This window comes from Chiloscyllium plagiosum, unplaced genomic scaffold (assembly GCF_037043375.1).
Source record: "Chiloscyllium plagiosum isolate Xiang-an unplaced genomic scaffold, Cpla_swu_hap1 HiC_scaffold_1, whole genome shotgun sequence".
Taxonomy (NCBI): Eukaryota; Metazoa; Chordata; class Chondrichthyes; order Orectolobiformes; family Hemiscylliidae; genus Chiloscyllium; species Chiloscyllium plagiosum.
In genome coordinates, this window is record NW_028270139.1 from 74,262,722 (window position 1) to 74,278,353 (window position 15,632).

Here is a 15,632-nt window from a genome sequence, read left to right on the forward strand (position 1 = left end):
GGTCAGAGGGCGAAAGTGGGAACACAGCCCACCATGTATGTGGCAGGTACATTATCTATCTCATAGGCTGTGGGCAAGGTTGTCCTGCGTCATGGTACATTGGCGAGACCAAGCAGACGCTATGAAAAAAGATGAATGGGCTGTGCACAACAATCATCAGACAGGGGCGTTGCCTCCCAGCCGGGGAACACTTCAGCGGTCAGGGTTATTCGGCTTCGGATCTTCGGGTGACCATCCTCCAAGGTGGACTTCAGGAGCGGAAACAATGCAAAGTGGCCGAGTAGAAGCTGATAGCCAAGTTCAGTACCTGTGAGGATGGCCTCAATCGGGACCTTGGATTCAAGTCACACTACAGGTGACCCCACTACACTGTATATATACACACACACTCTTATATACTCATACACCCACGCAGACCCTCTCTCATACATGCACACATAGATCCCCCATACTTACATGCTCTCTCTCACACTCACACTTTACCAAGCTTGCACACACACAAACACGTGCTCTCTCACATGCACCCACACATGCACACACTCGCATTCATACATTCACTCAGTCACACACTCTCCCCCTCTCTCTCCCTTCCCCCTCCCACCATCTCCTGCACATGAACACATGTTTCACCCCATCTCCTGCACACGCACACACGTATTAGTTTATGGGGTGAATTTGTATTTGCAGAATTATATTTAGAGATACATTCTATTTTTCTCAAAAAATACACAACCGTTAGGCAGTCAATGCAGATAGTCAATCCATGTAATATTTTGTAAATTCCACTTTGGAAATAAAACTAGACTGGATTAGAATGGGATACAGACAGACTCTGACCTCTCACCTTTAATGCATCTTTGAGCTGAGATGTCACCTTTTTTTATACAAAACCTTGACTTATCTTGAGAATGTGACTTAAAATAAGTTTTGGGATTTACATAGTAATGAATCGAAACCTGTAACCCATTCTAAAAGATGAAAGACATGACAGCAATCGAGGTTTGTTAAATATATCTGTTTACTTGCATGGCACTATAATCTTTTGCTATAAATTTTGTGATTTATGCTACACAACCACCTGAAGGAGGAGCAGTGCTCTGAAAGCTAATGCTTCCAAACAAACCTGTTGGACTATAACCTTGTGCTGTGTGATTTGTAACTTTGTCCACCCCAGTCCAACACCAGCTCCACCAGATCACACTTAATGCTGGTATTGTGGAGAAGGACACTGTCCTTCTTTTAACAGTGTGGTGCATTCCTCCAGATGGCAGACTCCACTGACCCAGCTGTCATTTTGGAACAGGCTGACATGCTCTGTTTTCCTTGGGGAAAAGGAAAAGCAGGGGCTTCAGAACCATGTTCTCAAAACAGGGCATTGATTTTCCTCTGTCTGAGGCAAATGTCAGGAACTGTATAGGGCAGCTCCAGACTGATAGTGGTTGTCCATGTGCACAACAGCCTTTTAAATATAGCAGTGATGGTGGGGATATTCGTCAATTCCCAGAAACCCAGTGGGTGGTGTGTTGCTGTAGGAACTACATATGGTAAGATGAGGTAGAGATCAGACGTGATACTCGCTGTAAGGGTTGACGTGAGAATTAATGCAATGAGATTGGTAAATACAGCAAGAATACCCTTTTGGCCACGTGGAGAGGATCACTCCACCAAACCCAGTGGCAACTCATACTTAGGCAAAAAACCATCAAGTTTAAGCCTAGTGTAACGAAGTGAAAGGTTTCTCACTTTGACAGAAAAATTCAGAAAGATAGAATATTTCTTAAATGGTAACAGGTTAGGAATGTCAGTGTCCAAACTGTTCTGTATGTCCTTTATCCATAAAGGAATAAAAGCTAGTATGCAGATGTGTTTGACTTAATTGAGTTGTTTGGAGAAGTAATGATGAAGATTGAAGAAGGCAGAGTGGTGGACATTTTCAATATGGACTTCAATAACGTGTTTTCAAGGGTTCTGCATGGTAGACTGGTTAGCAAGGTTAGATCACAGAATACAGAGAGAACTAGCCATTTGGATACAGAACTGGCTTGAAGGTAAGAGACAGAGGGTGGTAATAGAGGATTGGTTTAGAGACTGGCGGTGTGCCAAAAGGATTTGTGCTCGGGCCAAATTTTTTTGCCATTTATGTAAATGATATAGATATGAACCTAGGAGGTATGGTTAGTAAATGCGCAGATGACACCAAAATTGGCAGTGTAGTGGACAGCGTAGAAGTTTACCTCAGAGTACAATGGGATCTTGATCAGATGGGCCATTGGGCTGAGGAGTGGCAGATGGAGTTTAATTTAGATAAATGTGAGATGCTACATTTTGAAAAGGCAAATCAAGCCGGGACTTATATACTTAATGGTAAGGTCCTGGGGAGTGTTGCGAAACAAGGAGACCTTGGAGTGCAGGTTCATAGTTCTTTGAAAGTAAAATAACAGATATGGGGGAACCTCGATTATCCGAACGTGATGGGCGGACATTATTTCGTTCGGATAATTGATTATTCGGTTAATCGATTAAATGCCTTTCCTCTGGGGCTTGGAGTTTTTAAAGTCTGCTCCTCTTTCAGGAGACTGCAGCAGCACAGTGTGTAAGGCCCCGCCCCTAACCCCGTTCAACACCCATCCACTGCCCCCAACCCCATTCAACACCACCCCCTGCCCCCAATCCCGTGCAAAACTGCCCCCGTCCCCACCCCATGCAACACCGCCCTCAACCCTGTGCAACACTGCCCCCCCCGCCCCCAACCCCGTCTCCTGCCCCAACCCCGTGCAACACTGCTCCCCCCAAAACCGTGCAACACCACCCCCCCATGTCCAACACCCCACCCCCCCGCCCCCTCTCTGGGATAGGCAGACTGGAAACCAACAATAACACTGCTGCTGCCTTTGTGGGGTAAGTTTCCAAATAGCGTGCGCGCACACAGCCACAAACACACAACTTTTTTTACAGGTTCCACCTTTGACCTTTACAGGACAATGTTGGAGAGATTATCTGGGGAAGGGGCAATTTAGGGGTATACCCCAGTGTAGAACTCCAGGAAAAGTGTGGGGAGGGAGAGAGAGAGAGAGAAGGCAGGCAATCAGTCATTTGGAGATGGTGCTTGTTTAATCACTGTTGGAAACACGTCTTTGATGTAATGTTTCCATTGGGACCTGGAGATCTCCTTCGGATAATCCGATTTTCGGATAATTGGTATTTGGATAATCGAGGTTCCTCTGTAGACAGGACAGTTTGGTATGCTTGCCTTTATTGGTCAGTGCATTGAGTATAGGAGTTGGGAGGTCATATTGTGGATAGAGGACATTGGTTAGATCACTTTTGGAATATTGTGCGTAATTCTGGTCTCCCTCCTACCAGAAGGATGTTGTGAAACTTTATAAACAGTTCAGAAAAGACTTAGACGGATGTTGCCAGGATTGGAGAATTTGAGTTATAGGGAGAGGCTGAATAGGCTGCGGCTAATTTTCCTACATTGGAGACTGAGAGGTGATCTTATCAGAGTTTATAAAGCCACGAGGGGCATAGATAGCATAATAACCAAGGCCTTTTCCTGAAGATACCAGAGCCCAGAACCAGAGGGGATAGTTTGAAGGTGAAACATTTGAAAGGGACCTAAGGGGCAACTTTTACAAGCAGAGAGTGATATGTATATGAAATGAGCTGCCAGAATGGAATGAACTGCCAGAAGAAGTGGTGGAGGCTGGTACTAATACAACATTTAAAAGGCATCTGGATGGGTATATTAATCGGAGACGTTTACAGGGATATGGACAAAGTGTTGGCAAATGTAACTAGATTAATTTAGGATATCTGTCAACATGGATAAGTTGGACTGAAGGGTCTGTTTCCATACTGTACAGCTCTATGATTGTATGTACTGAGCAATCAACAAGGCAAATGGTATGTTGATAATCATTCCAAGGTGATTGAATGCAGGAGTAAAGATATCTTGCTGATGTTGTATAGTGACTTGGTGAGGCATCAACTGGAGCATTATATATAGTTTCAGTCCCCTTATCTAAAGGAAGGAAATACTGTATCTCCTGACTCCTGAGAGCTCTCCAAATCAGGACCTCTGGAGTTGTGAGGCAGCAGTGCTAACCACTGAACCATGTCTATCACACTTCTTGAAAAGCTGAACTGCATTAGCTGTCCTACAGTCCTCTTAAACCTCTCCTGTGGCCAGAGAGCAATTAAAAATTTGGACCTGGGTCCTTGTGATTTCCTCTTGTCTCCCACAGCAGCCTGGGATACAACTTGCCAAAACCTGGGGTTTTGTCCACTTTTAAATCCACTTACTCCAATACTTCCTTGCTCCCTATATCAAACTGCTCAAGAATCTCAGAGTCCATCACTTTTTCAAATTCAGTACCTATATCCTCCTCCTCCTGACTAAAGAGAGATCTGAAGTACTCATTTAAACACTACCAGCATCCTTCAGCTCCACAAAGATTTACCCTTTTGTCCCCCTCACGCCCTACACTTTCTCTGGTTATTCTCTTTCCCTTGGTTTACTTGTAGAGTATCTTGGGATTCTGTCTAATCTTTCTTTATGCCCCTTTTTTGTTCTCCTAATTGCTTTCTTAAGTTTCCCTTACATTTTCAGTACTCCAGGGTGTCTATGGTTTTGCTCGCTTTGCATCTCATATGTCACTCTTTTCCTTTTTATCCTATGCTGAATTTTGGTTCTCTTGGCTTTTTACTCCTATATTTTTGGTTGGGCCTGTTCTCTCCCCAATACCTTTTTGAACACCTCCCACCATTCTGAAGTAAATTTACCCTCAGGTCTTTGGGTATATCCTGCCTTAGTTTGATAAAAATTGCCTTCTGCCAATCCAAAACTTGTTTTTGAAATAGACATCTTCCATTTCCAGAATAAATTTAAAATGTATGGTGTCATGTCTCAATCATTAATATGCTTGCCCACTGCAACTTCAAAAACCTGTCTCGCTTTGTTCCCCAGAACTGGGTATAGCATTGCACTGCTCCTTGTTCAACCATCTACATAAAAGGCTTTCCTGTATAATTTATAAAACCTGCCTATTCTACACTTTATAAAGTATGATTATCCAAATTAATATTGGGGTAGTTGAAATATTGGATCTGGGTCCACTGATTTTGGTCATTTATATAAATGATTTGGATGTGAACATAAGAGGTATGATTAGTAAGTTTGCAGAAGACACCAAAATTGGTGGTGTCGTGGACAGTGAAGAAAGTTACCTCGGAGTACAATGACATTTTGATCAATGGGCCAAGGAGTGGCAGGTGGTGTTCAACTTCGATAAATGTGAGTTGCTGCATTTTAGAAAGGCAAATCAGGGCAGGACTTATACACTTAATAGTAAGGTCCTGGAGAGTGCTGCTGAACTGAGACCTTGGAGTGCAGGTTCACAGTTCCTTGAAAGTAGGGTCGCAGGCAGAAAGGATAGTGAAGAAGGTATTAGATATTCTGCCTTTATTGGTCAGTGCATTGAAACTCCTACATATTGAATGTAGGAGTTGAGAGGTCATGTTGCAGTTGTATAAGACATTGGTTAGGTCACTTTTGGAATATTGTGATCAATTCTGGTCTCCGGATTTACAAGGATGTTGCCAGGGTTGGAGGGTTGGAGCTATAGCGAGGGTTGAATAGGCTGGGGCTCTTTTCCCTGGAGCATCAGAGATTGAGGGGTGATCTTATAGAGGTTCATAAAATCATGAGGGGATTAGATAAGATGAACAGCCTAGGTCTTTTCCCTGGGGTGGGGCAAGTCTAGAACTAAAGGTCATCGGTTTAAGATAAGAGGGGGAGGATTTAAACAGGACCTAAGAGGCATTTTTTTTTACATAGAGGGTGGTGTGTGTGGAATGAGCTGCTGGAGGAAGTGGTGGAGACTGGTACAATAATAACATTTAAATGGCATCTGGATGGGTATATGAACAGAAGGGTTTAGAGGGATATGGACAAATGCTAGCAAATGGACAAGACTAATTTAGGATATCTGGTTGGCATGGACGAGTTGAGTGGAAGGGTGTGTTTCCATGCCGTACAACTGTGTGACTCTAATTACTAGAGGTCCCCGCAATACGAATATTCAGCTTATGAACACAATCCCATATGGTATAATTTTAAATAACTGACATACAAATGTTTTCTGTACTTATAAACAGCTGCTTTATGTTGTCCTGTATTGTGTTCCAAATTGTAAAAAAATCAGCTTGCGTCAGACTCAGGAGCAGAACCCTTCTGAAACCTGGGGACTGCCCGTACCCTATTACTATCTTTATATACCTCAGTAAATTGACTATGTATTTGCTCCTCAATTGCCTGCTGTTGGAGGCCTACAATACACTCCTAACAGTGTGACTGCCCCTATTTTGTTCCTAAGCTCTACCCATAAGGCTTCATTTAACATCCTCCATATTGCAGAAACTGACTCTTTAATTAATAAAGCAGCACCACCTTCTCATTTACACCCATTTCTATTTCACCTGAAGTTTCTACTCCAGAATGTTGAATTATCAGTCCCACCCCTCCCTCAACCATGACTCTGTGATATTAACAATATGATAATTCCACATGCAATGCATGCCCTTCACCCATTTGCTTTACTCTGAACATTAAAAGTGAGGCTCTCCACCTTTGCCTTACTGCTTGAGACACAGTATGGTCACATATTGTGATGTGATGTGATCTTCCTCTGCCTCGGTTCCTTTTCGAAGGCATGTTGTGTTCCCTACCTCTGACAACTACTTTAAACTCCTCCCAATATCCTGCCAGGATGTTGGTCTCATTCTGGTTCAGTTGCATGAGATCCCACCTTTACAGGTCCTACCTTCCCCAGAAACAATCAGATGAAAAAGACCACTTACTCATTGGGAAGGAAGTATCTAAATGGGATTGAGAAGAAAAGGGGACAAAGTACAGATATGCAATTCAATCAATTAACAAACAAAATAAAGCAAAGAGAATATTTGGTAACTTATCATATCTGTTAATGAGATATTCCTGTACGAATGTAGCCTATTAAACAATGGCCACCTCGTGACAGATGTTGGATGGTTTCTGAGACAATATGCTGAAATAATATTTTTGTTACTTTTGTTTCTAGTTTTGGATCGTTTATGATTGGACACAACAGCAAACACATTCACCACTTTCACATGAATACACCAAAGTATTTCCTCCAGCATAATAAAGAAGAAAAAATTAAAATGTGATTTCAGTAATAGCAATATTCTGATGTTATGCATATCGTAGTACATATTATTTGAAACTATGGACTATTACTACAAGATGTGTTTTGACTTTATTAAGGATGGTATTGTATGGTGGCTAAAACATTAGAAAGCGCATGACCAGAAAAGACCTACATCATCAATTCTACAACATCTATTACAAACTTGTGCAAATTTTAAAAAACTGGGATAACTTTAGGGTCTTTATGGATTCTTCTTTTGTTCCTTTTCTGGATAGGACTTTACGATCCCAGCAACTTAGAAACTATTAAGTTGCATTTAACTTCCAATTTTCTCTATTTTTAAAACCCTCAAATTTGATGCTAATGAGATACACACCAGCTACTTGTTGTTGGAAATTTATTCACTTTACTGAAGGGAGAAGTTCAGTCTTGTTTGATATCCATATTTCATTGGAAGCAGATTGTATAATGCAAAGTGATGGCAGTGGTTGAAATTATTCCTTAAATATAATGTTGTAATGATCAATTACATCAAGAATGCTGGCTACTGATCTTCTCACTCTTGGTGGAAGTGAATTCATAAGTACGAGTAAAAATAGGATTTAGACTTGCCTACAGCAGAATTATTATTCACGTCAAGTCCTTTTGTGGTACTGTTCATTGGCCATTGGACTAGCCCTGCAATTCAATAAGTGTGAGTGCATCTCCGACATGAAAAAGAAATTATAAAACTTGGGGATGACAGAACATCAAGTAAGTTATATGTTTTCCCCATTCATACTTGCTTTCTTACACAAGTTACCATTTGCTAGCTGATGTAATGAACAGACATGTTTTCTGGCAACTGACAATGATTCAATGACTAGTTTAAAACATTTGGGTTAGGAATAGGTTGGTGAAGAATGTGTTACAAGATAAATACGGAAGCAATTAGGTCAACGTAATGATAGCTGTTTGCTAGCACAGAACTTCAGTACTGCTGAAAAGACAGAGCAATTCGCAAAAAATGTAAAAAGTAATAAGGTGTCACATAGTGAGTTTTGAAAAGATTTGTAGCTCAGGTTGAGGTTCTGGGTGTAGGTTTGCTCACTGAGTGGGAAGGTTCGTTTTCGGACGTTTCGTCACCACACTAGGTAACCTCATCAGTGAGCCTCTGGACGAAGCACTCGTGGTATGGCCCGCTTTCTATTTATGTGTTTAGGTTTCCTTGGGTTGGTGATACCATTTCTTGTGGTGACATCATTTCATTTCCTGTTCTTTTTCTCAGGGGGTGGTAAATGAGATCCAAGTCAATGTGTTTGTTCATAGAGTTCCAGTTGGAATTGCCATGCTTCTAGGAATTCTGTGTGTCTCTGTTTGGCTTGTCCTAGGATGGATGTGTTGTCTCAGTCGAAGTGGTGTCCTTCCTCATCTGTATGTAAGGATACTAGTTAGAATGGATCATGTCTTTTTGTGGCTAGTTGATGTTCATGTATCCTGGTGGCTAGTTTTCTGCCTGTTTGTCCAATGCAGTGTTTGTTACAATTCTTGCAAGGTATTTTGTAAATGACATTAGTTTTCCTTGTTGTCTTTTTAGGATCTTTCAAGTTCATTAGCTGCTGTTTCAGTGTGTTGGTGGCTTTGTGGGCTACCATGATGCCAAGAGATCTGAGTAGTCTGGCAGTCATTTGCGAGATGTCTTTGATGTAGGAGAGAGTGGCTAGGGCTTCTGGATGTGTTTTGTCTGCTTGTTTGGGTTCGTTGCCGAGAAATCGGCGGATTATGTTCATTGGGTACCCGTTCTTTTTGAATAGACTGTATAGGTGATTTTCCTCTGCTCTGCGTAGTTCCTCTGTGCTGCAGTGTGTGGTGGCTCGTTGAAATAATGTTCTAATACAGCTTTGATTGTGGATGTTGGGATGATTGCTTCTTTAGTTCAGTATTTGGTCTGTATGTGTTGTTTTCCTGTAGACGCTGGTTTGAAGTTCCCCACTGGCTATTCGCTCTATTGTGACATCAAGGAACAGTAGTTTGTTGTTGTTTTCCTCCTCTTTAGTGAATTTTATGCCAGTATTGTTGATGGTCTTGAAGGTTTCCTCTAATTTTTAGTGATGACAAAGATGTCATCCACGTAGCGGACTCAAAGTTTGGGTTGGATGGTTGCAGAGCTTTTCGTTCGAGTCTCTATATTACTGCCTCTGCTAAGGGGAACTTTAAATGAACGTCTACAGGAAAACAATACATACAAACCAAATACTGAACTAAAGCAATCATCCCAACACCCATACATGAAGCTGCATTCGAACATTATTTCAATGAGCCACCACACACTGCAGCATAGAGGTACTATGCAGAGCTGAGGAAAATCACCTATACAGTATATTCAAAAGGAACAGGTACCCAGTGAACACAGTCTGCCGATTTCTCAGCAACAATCCCAAAGAAGCAGACAAAACATGTCCAGAAGCCCTAGCCACTCTCTCCTACATCAAAGACATCTTGCAAATGACTGCCAGACTACTCAGATCTCTTGGCATTATGGTAGGCCTCAAACCCACCAACACACTAAAACAGCAGCTAATAAACATGAAAGACCCTCTACAGACAACAAGCAAAACTAATGTCATTTACAAAATACCTTGCAAGAAATAAAACAAACACTAAATTGGACAAAAAGGCAGAAAACTAGCCACCAGGATACATGAACATTAACTAGCCACAAAAAGATATGACCCACTCTCACTAGTATCCTTACATACAGATGAGGAAGGACACCACTTTGACTGAGACACCACATCCATCCTACGACAAGCCAAAACGAGAAATGCACGGGAAATCCGTGAACATGGCATTCCAACCAGAACTCTGTCAACAAACACATTGACTTGGATCTCATTTACCACCTCCTGAGAAAAAATACGGGAAATGAAATGACATCACCACAGGAAATGGCATTACCAATCCAAGGAAACCTAAAAATGTAAATAGAAAGCGGGCCATACCACCAATGCTTCATCCGGAGGCTCACTGATGATGTTACCTAGTATGGTGATGAAATATCTAAAAACAAACCTTCCAGCTCAGCAAGCAAACCTACATCCAGAAGTATCACATAGCGTTTCCCCTTTGAGTTTGCAACAAGCGTGTTAGCCAATCTGCCTGTATTTGCAAAATTCACATCAGTGTCCAACGTTATATGCGATACTGCAATTTGTTAAATAATCCTGAGTGTGCAAAGAATTACAATGACAACCAATTTAGGACTGTTAATCTGGTTCGCAGTATAATCTGGTTCGCCTGCCTCCCAAATGTATGTAATGGAAGCTACATATATTAAAACTTAGAATTCTGTTCTTGAAGACAGAAAGACCATGTGTACATTGCTTGTTTCAACTCAACAAAATAGGTGATTGCACTGAGAAATGAACCAGAAAATGGCTATATGTTGAGTAATCATAGTATGGCAGTCATCATCATACAGAATATTGTTTGCCCTTTATTTTGTATTTCCCACAAATTTTATCTTGTTGAATAAATGATGAAAATTTTTAGGATAAGTATAATAATGCTTTAAAAAGCCTGCCTCCCAAATCACATGAAACAATAACCCCATGTCCACTCTGATGGACATCTTTATGCAGATTTTTAGAGATGATACATTACTTATGGTTTTGGTTTCCTTACTTCATTGAAGAACACAGAATATTGCACTTAGGGTGCACTTTTTGTGCACTTCCAAAGATTGTGTATTGTCCTCTCAGGGGATTTTTGGAAAATCCAAAAGGAAAAGGATAGTGCGATTGATCAGTGAATTGATGTTAAAAGGTGTAATGCCTTAACGTGTTATTACCCAAATAAGATGAAGCTAAAGAGCTTATTTTTAAAATGGTAAATGGCTGTTAAAGCATGAGATTAATTAATGTGAATTATATAATTATTTCTTCATGTAGAACAGCGAAACAGATTCTGGGGTAAGATATTTCTGCATATTTTATGTATCACATGATAAACTAGCACTTTTCAATGAGCTTCCAATTCTGTTGAAACTAAAATCAGTATGTTTGAGAAGACAACTGAATGGAAATTTAATACTCATCCACAGGGATGTTTTTGATAAATAAAAAAAATTGAGATCTAAACTGCAATTTTACGAATACAAATATTGTATATAAAGAATACAAGAGAGTTCTGAATATAGAGTTCATTTTTTCAAAATTTATTTTGGAAAGATTACAACAAAATGTAAGTAGGGATAATGCTCGGAGGAGAGTGTGCAGTTGTTTCAGAAAAGGAAGCAAGTGGTACTGAAGTAGAAACTGTTCAATAAGTTGAAGGTAAATAGTGAAATGTTAATTGCATCGATCAGTATTGGTAGAAGTTTAAAGTCAGAGCTAGCATTAAACTCAAGTGAGACATCAGGGGTGTTTATTGTTTAAAGTAATGAGCTATCAGAAAATGTTGTGCAGTTGTCATGTCTCTACCTCTGGACCAGAAGATCTGGGTTCAACTCCCATCTGTTCCAGAGGTGTGTCCGAATACATCTGAACAGATGTATTAGAAAATGGGGTCCATGAAGATGAGTTACCACTGAACAAAATTCAGTTATAATGTTTAAGAGGCAATTAAGTAAACAAAGGCAAATATTAGAAGACAATGGGAAAAAAAACAATGAACTGGGTTGATTTTAGTGGTCTTAGTGGAGTACTAACATCAGCTGAAATGTGTTATGCTGAATAGCCTTTTTTGTACAAAAATTTCTCAAATAAGTCTTTTAATAAAATTATTTGAAGTTTATTATACTGACATGAATGCTTTATTGAAATGTTTATGTGTATGTTACTTTTCCAAAATAGAGTTTTGGGAAATAAATGTTTTTCTCAGTGGAAATAAAGCAGCATTATTGGTCACAAAGACTAATCGGACAAGAGAACTTCTAGCAGGCTATTTCTATACAAACATAGGAATTAGGCTGTTCAGCCTTTCATGACTTCCACATTCAACAAGATAATGGCAGATCTTATTATTTAAGAAATATTCTGCACTTACCAATGTGAATAACCTCAATTTTCCAATATATATTTAATATTCCGTTTGCCATATTCTTGCCTAATCACCAAGCCTGTCCAAATCCTCCCGAAAATGCTTTATATCATTATCACAATACAGCTTTGTAGTTATTTTAATCAATCTGATTGGACCTGATATGACATACCTCCAAGGGAGACTGGACGCCTCCTAGCAGAGCGTTTTAGGAAACATCTCTGGGACACCTGCACCAATCAACCCCTCCGCCCTGTGGCCCAACATTTTAACTCCCCCTCCCACTCTGCCGAGGACATGCAGGTCCTTGGCCTCCTCCACCGCCGTTCCCTCACCACCCGATGCCTGGAGGAAGAATGCCTCATGGGATCAATATGCATTTCACCAGTTTCCTTATTTCCCCTTCCCCCACCTCACCCCAGCTCCAGCTTTCCAGCTCAGCACCACCCTCATGATCTGTCCTACCTGTCTATCTTCCTTTCCACCTATCCACTCCACCCTCCTTTCTGACCTATCACCTTCACCCCCACCCTCATTCACCCATTGTACTCTTTGCTATTTTCTCCCCACCCCCACCACCCTCTCATTTATCTCTCCACTCTGCAGACACCCTACCTCTATTCCTGATGAAGGGCTTTTGTCCTGTGAGAAATGAAGCTCACTCACTTCAATAATTTCAGTCCGAGACAAGATCTGAAGCAGTAGTATCGTTTATTACGCTCTTGCAAGAGGGGTATGGTGCCTACTATTTACAAGGTAGTCACCCACGCAACGAATTTAACGAGTACACAATATTTATGTAATTCGTTTCTCTTCCCTGCTCCTCCCGTTTTTATTTCCCACTACTCTAAGCCTGACGCCCATTACTCTTGTTTATCTCTGAACTCATCCGACCTTGTCCGTGACAAAATGTTTATCTCTGGCCTCACAAGGCCATTTGACCACCTCCCTCTGTGGTCTTATTGTTATGTGTCCATCTTCACTGCCATCTGTTTCCGTGCTTGCCAAAGCAATATTTCCTTTTATTCTTTATTTACATTGAGCCTTATGACCTCTTGATTGTGTTTTTTTTTGCTGAAGCGGGAAACAGATGCTTGTAACTGTTTGTACAGGCATATCTAGCTTAACCCCTCTTCCCCTCACAGCATCTTATCTATTTGTGTGTAACATCTACCATTGTTTGCAGGCACATTTCATTCTTGTATGCACATTTTAGCTAATACAAAAACAATTATAAATTTCCTTCACATAGTTTTCATTCTTGTTAACTCAGCTCTTGGCTGAAACAATTATACACTGGTGTGAGTTCACTTACCTTGCATAAGTAATTATGGTTGCAGAAGTAACACTGCTTTACCTATATCCCTTTTTCTTTAATTATCATTTGTTATCTTCTGCATTTTTCTTTTAAGCATTGCCCCCAAAATTCGCAAGCATCATTTCAGAGATTTCATCCATCTTGGTCTCACTCATCCCTTCATTATTTGATAGATAAAGTTCTCCTGCCTGATTCCCTTTTAGGAGCATCTGTTTCATTAAGGCTGTCTCAATCAGTCTTTGGGTGTGCCCACGTATACAGGGTATGATGCAACAGCCATTGGCTACCAATACCCCGGCTACTATTATCAGGGAAGTAAGGATGGAAACCACCACCCCCTTCCGTTTTCCAAACCATGATTCAAGCCATTCCGTGAGAGATGTGTCTACTTCTGAATTTTCAGCCAGTTCCTCTGCGAAGGTGGTCAATCCCCTTGAGGTCCGAATAATTGAACCATCAGGTGCAGTGTTATTAGGAATAAAGGTACAATAGCTTCCTCCTAACATCACACACATACCCCCTTTGTCCGCTAAAATCATATCAAGGGCCATTCTGTTTTCCCATGCCATCCTACTTGTCGCATCAAGCTGTTCTGATATTCCTTTAACCGCATCTCTTTTATAATTTATAAATCGCTGCTGATAGAAAATGTAATTTATCCAATCTACATTTTTATTAATCGTTACCCACCAGACGAGAGCTGACTCAAAGCCTGCTGCAATCTGGTTGTGAGCCTTGAACTCATCCCGTACCCCTCTTGGAACTCCTATAGAGTCTAGATAAATCCTGTCATCAAAAGAGGTGTCTAATAATGATCTTTTACTTCTTCCCTTTATCTCTACTATCTTTCTCAAATGCCAGGGTAAATGGAATTGCCAATTGTACAATTGCACATATCCCTCTCCAATCCGGAGGTAGGGTGGGTCTCAATATTTTGCCTCCATGGTACCACCATAGTTCTGCTCGGGGAATCTTTGGTGTTGAGTAGTTCCCTCCCTTGTCCATTTCGGTGACATTCTTAATCTCTGTTCATAATTTCAGCTCCTCCAAATCTCTAGACCGATTTGTACCTCGTCTACGCACACATGACGTGTGATTTCCAACTGCGGCTGAGAACATAGGGGGAGCTTTTAAATCTTTCTTCTCCGAGGGAGGGAACATCAGAGTTAGGGAGGTACAGTTCCTATCATTCCTTGGAGTCTTATCCTGATACAGGGCTATCATACATTTCATGCCCTTCCTGTCTCGCTCCCACGCAAGCGGAAAAAGGGACCATCTGGGCCACTGGCCTACTGGAGGCACATGCATAGCAATTGCTCTTATTCAGACTTTTTACAATATACTTTGCCCATTCAACCCAGGCATTTGCATCCCCGTATCCAGTTTCTATTTCGATGGTCTGTTTCAAGTCCTTCACCTCTATAATTTTTACCACTTTAGAGTCATCGGGAGGGGTGAAAGGTTGAATCTTATTATCCGGTAGTTCTAGGAGAAAGTGAGGACTGCAAATGCTGGAGAACAGAGCTGAAAATGTGTTGCTGGAAAAACGCAGCAGGTCAGGCAGAATCCAAGGAGCAGGAGAAGAAGGGCTCATGTTCCTGAAAAAGGGCTCATGCCTGAAATGTCGATTCTCTTGCTCCTTGGATGCTGCCTGACCTGCTGCGCTTTTCCAGCAACACATTTTCAGCTCAGTATCCGGTAGTTCTGCCCATTTTCCCTTTCTTACGCTAATTCGAAAACAACAGCCCGAGAAATCATTCCCATTTGTTTTCATTTCTGTCCCAAATGTTTCATTTAATTGTATCTCATAGGTTTCCCCCCCCTCCCCCCAGAATTGCTTCGTGCCTTGTGGTTTTCTTTATCGTTAGGTATATTGGGTTACGCTCTTTATCGGGACAGTCGAGAGCTGGTCGGAAGGGGACCCAGTGTATTGTGGTAAGATCATTATACCAAGTACCATCCCCAAGGCCAACCCTGTAGGACTTAAGATGTATCTCTGAGCTGTGGTACTGCCTTTGATTATCTACATCCCCATAATATATTAAGCTGCATGCATCGGCGTCTATTACCTGCGGATTATCAGACTCAGGAACCATTAATAACAC

The 15,632-nt window shown here is 41.1% G+C and overlaps 1 protein-coding gene across 3 annotated transcripts in view; it reads left to right on the forward strand.

The window, feature by feature from the left end:
• Positions 1-8,340, forward strand: part of LOC122555690 (PGAP2-interacting protein-like) — a 166,171-nt gene extending 157,831 nt beyond the window's left edge. For all 3 annotated transcript variants that reach the window (XM_087988008.1, XM_043701718.2, XM_087988013.1), the window contains one exon: positions 7,101-8,340. In XM_087988008.1, coding sequence (XP_087844134.1) covers positions 7,101-7,209 — 109 coding nt within the window. In that variant the 3' untranslated portion in view covers positions 7,210-8,340. The remainder of the gene's footprint in view (positions 1-7,100) is intronic.
• Positions 8,341-15,632: the final 7,292 nt, after the last annotated feature.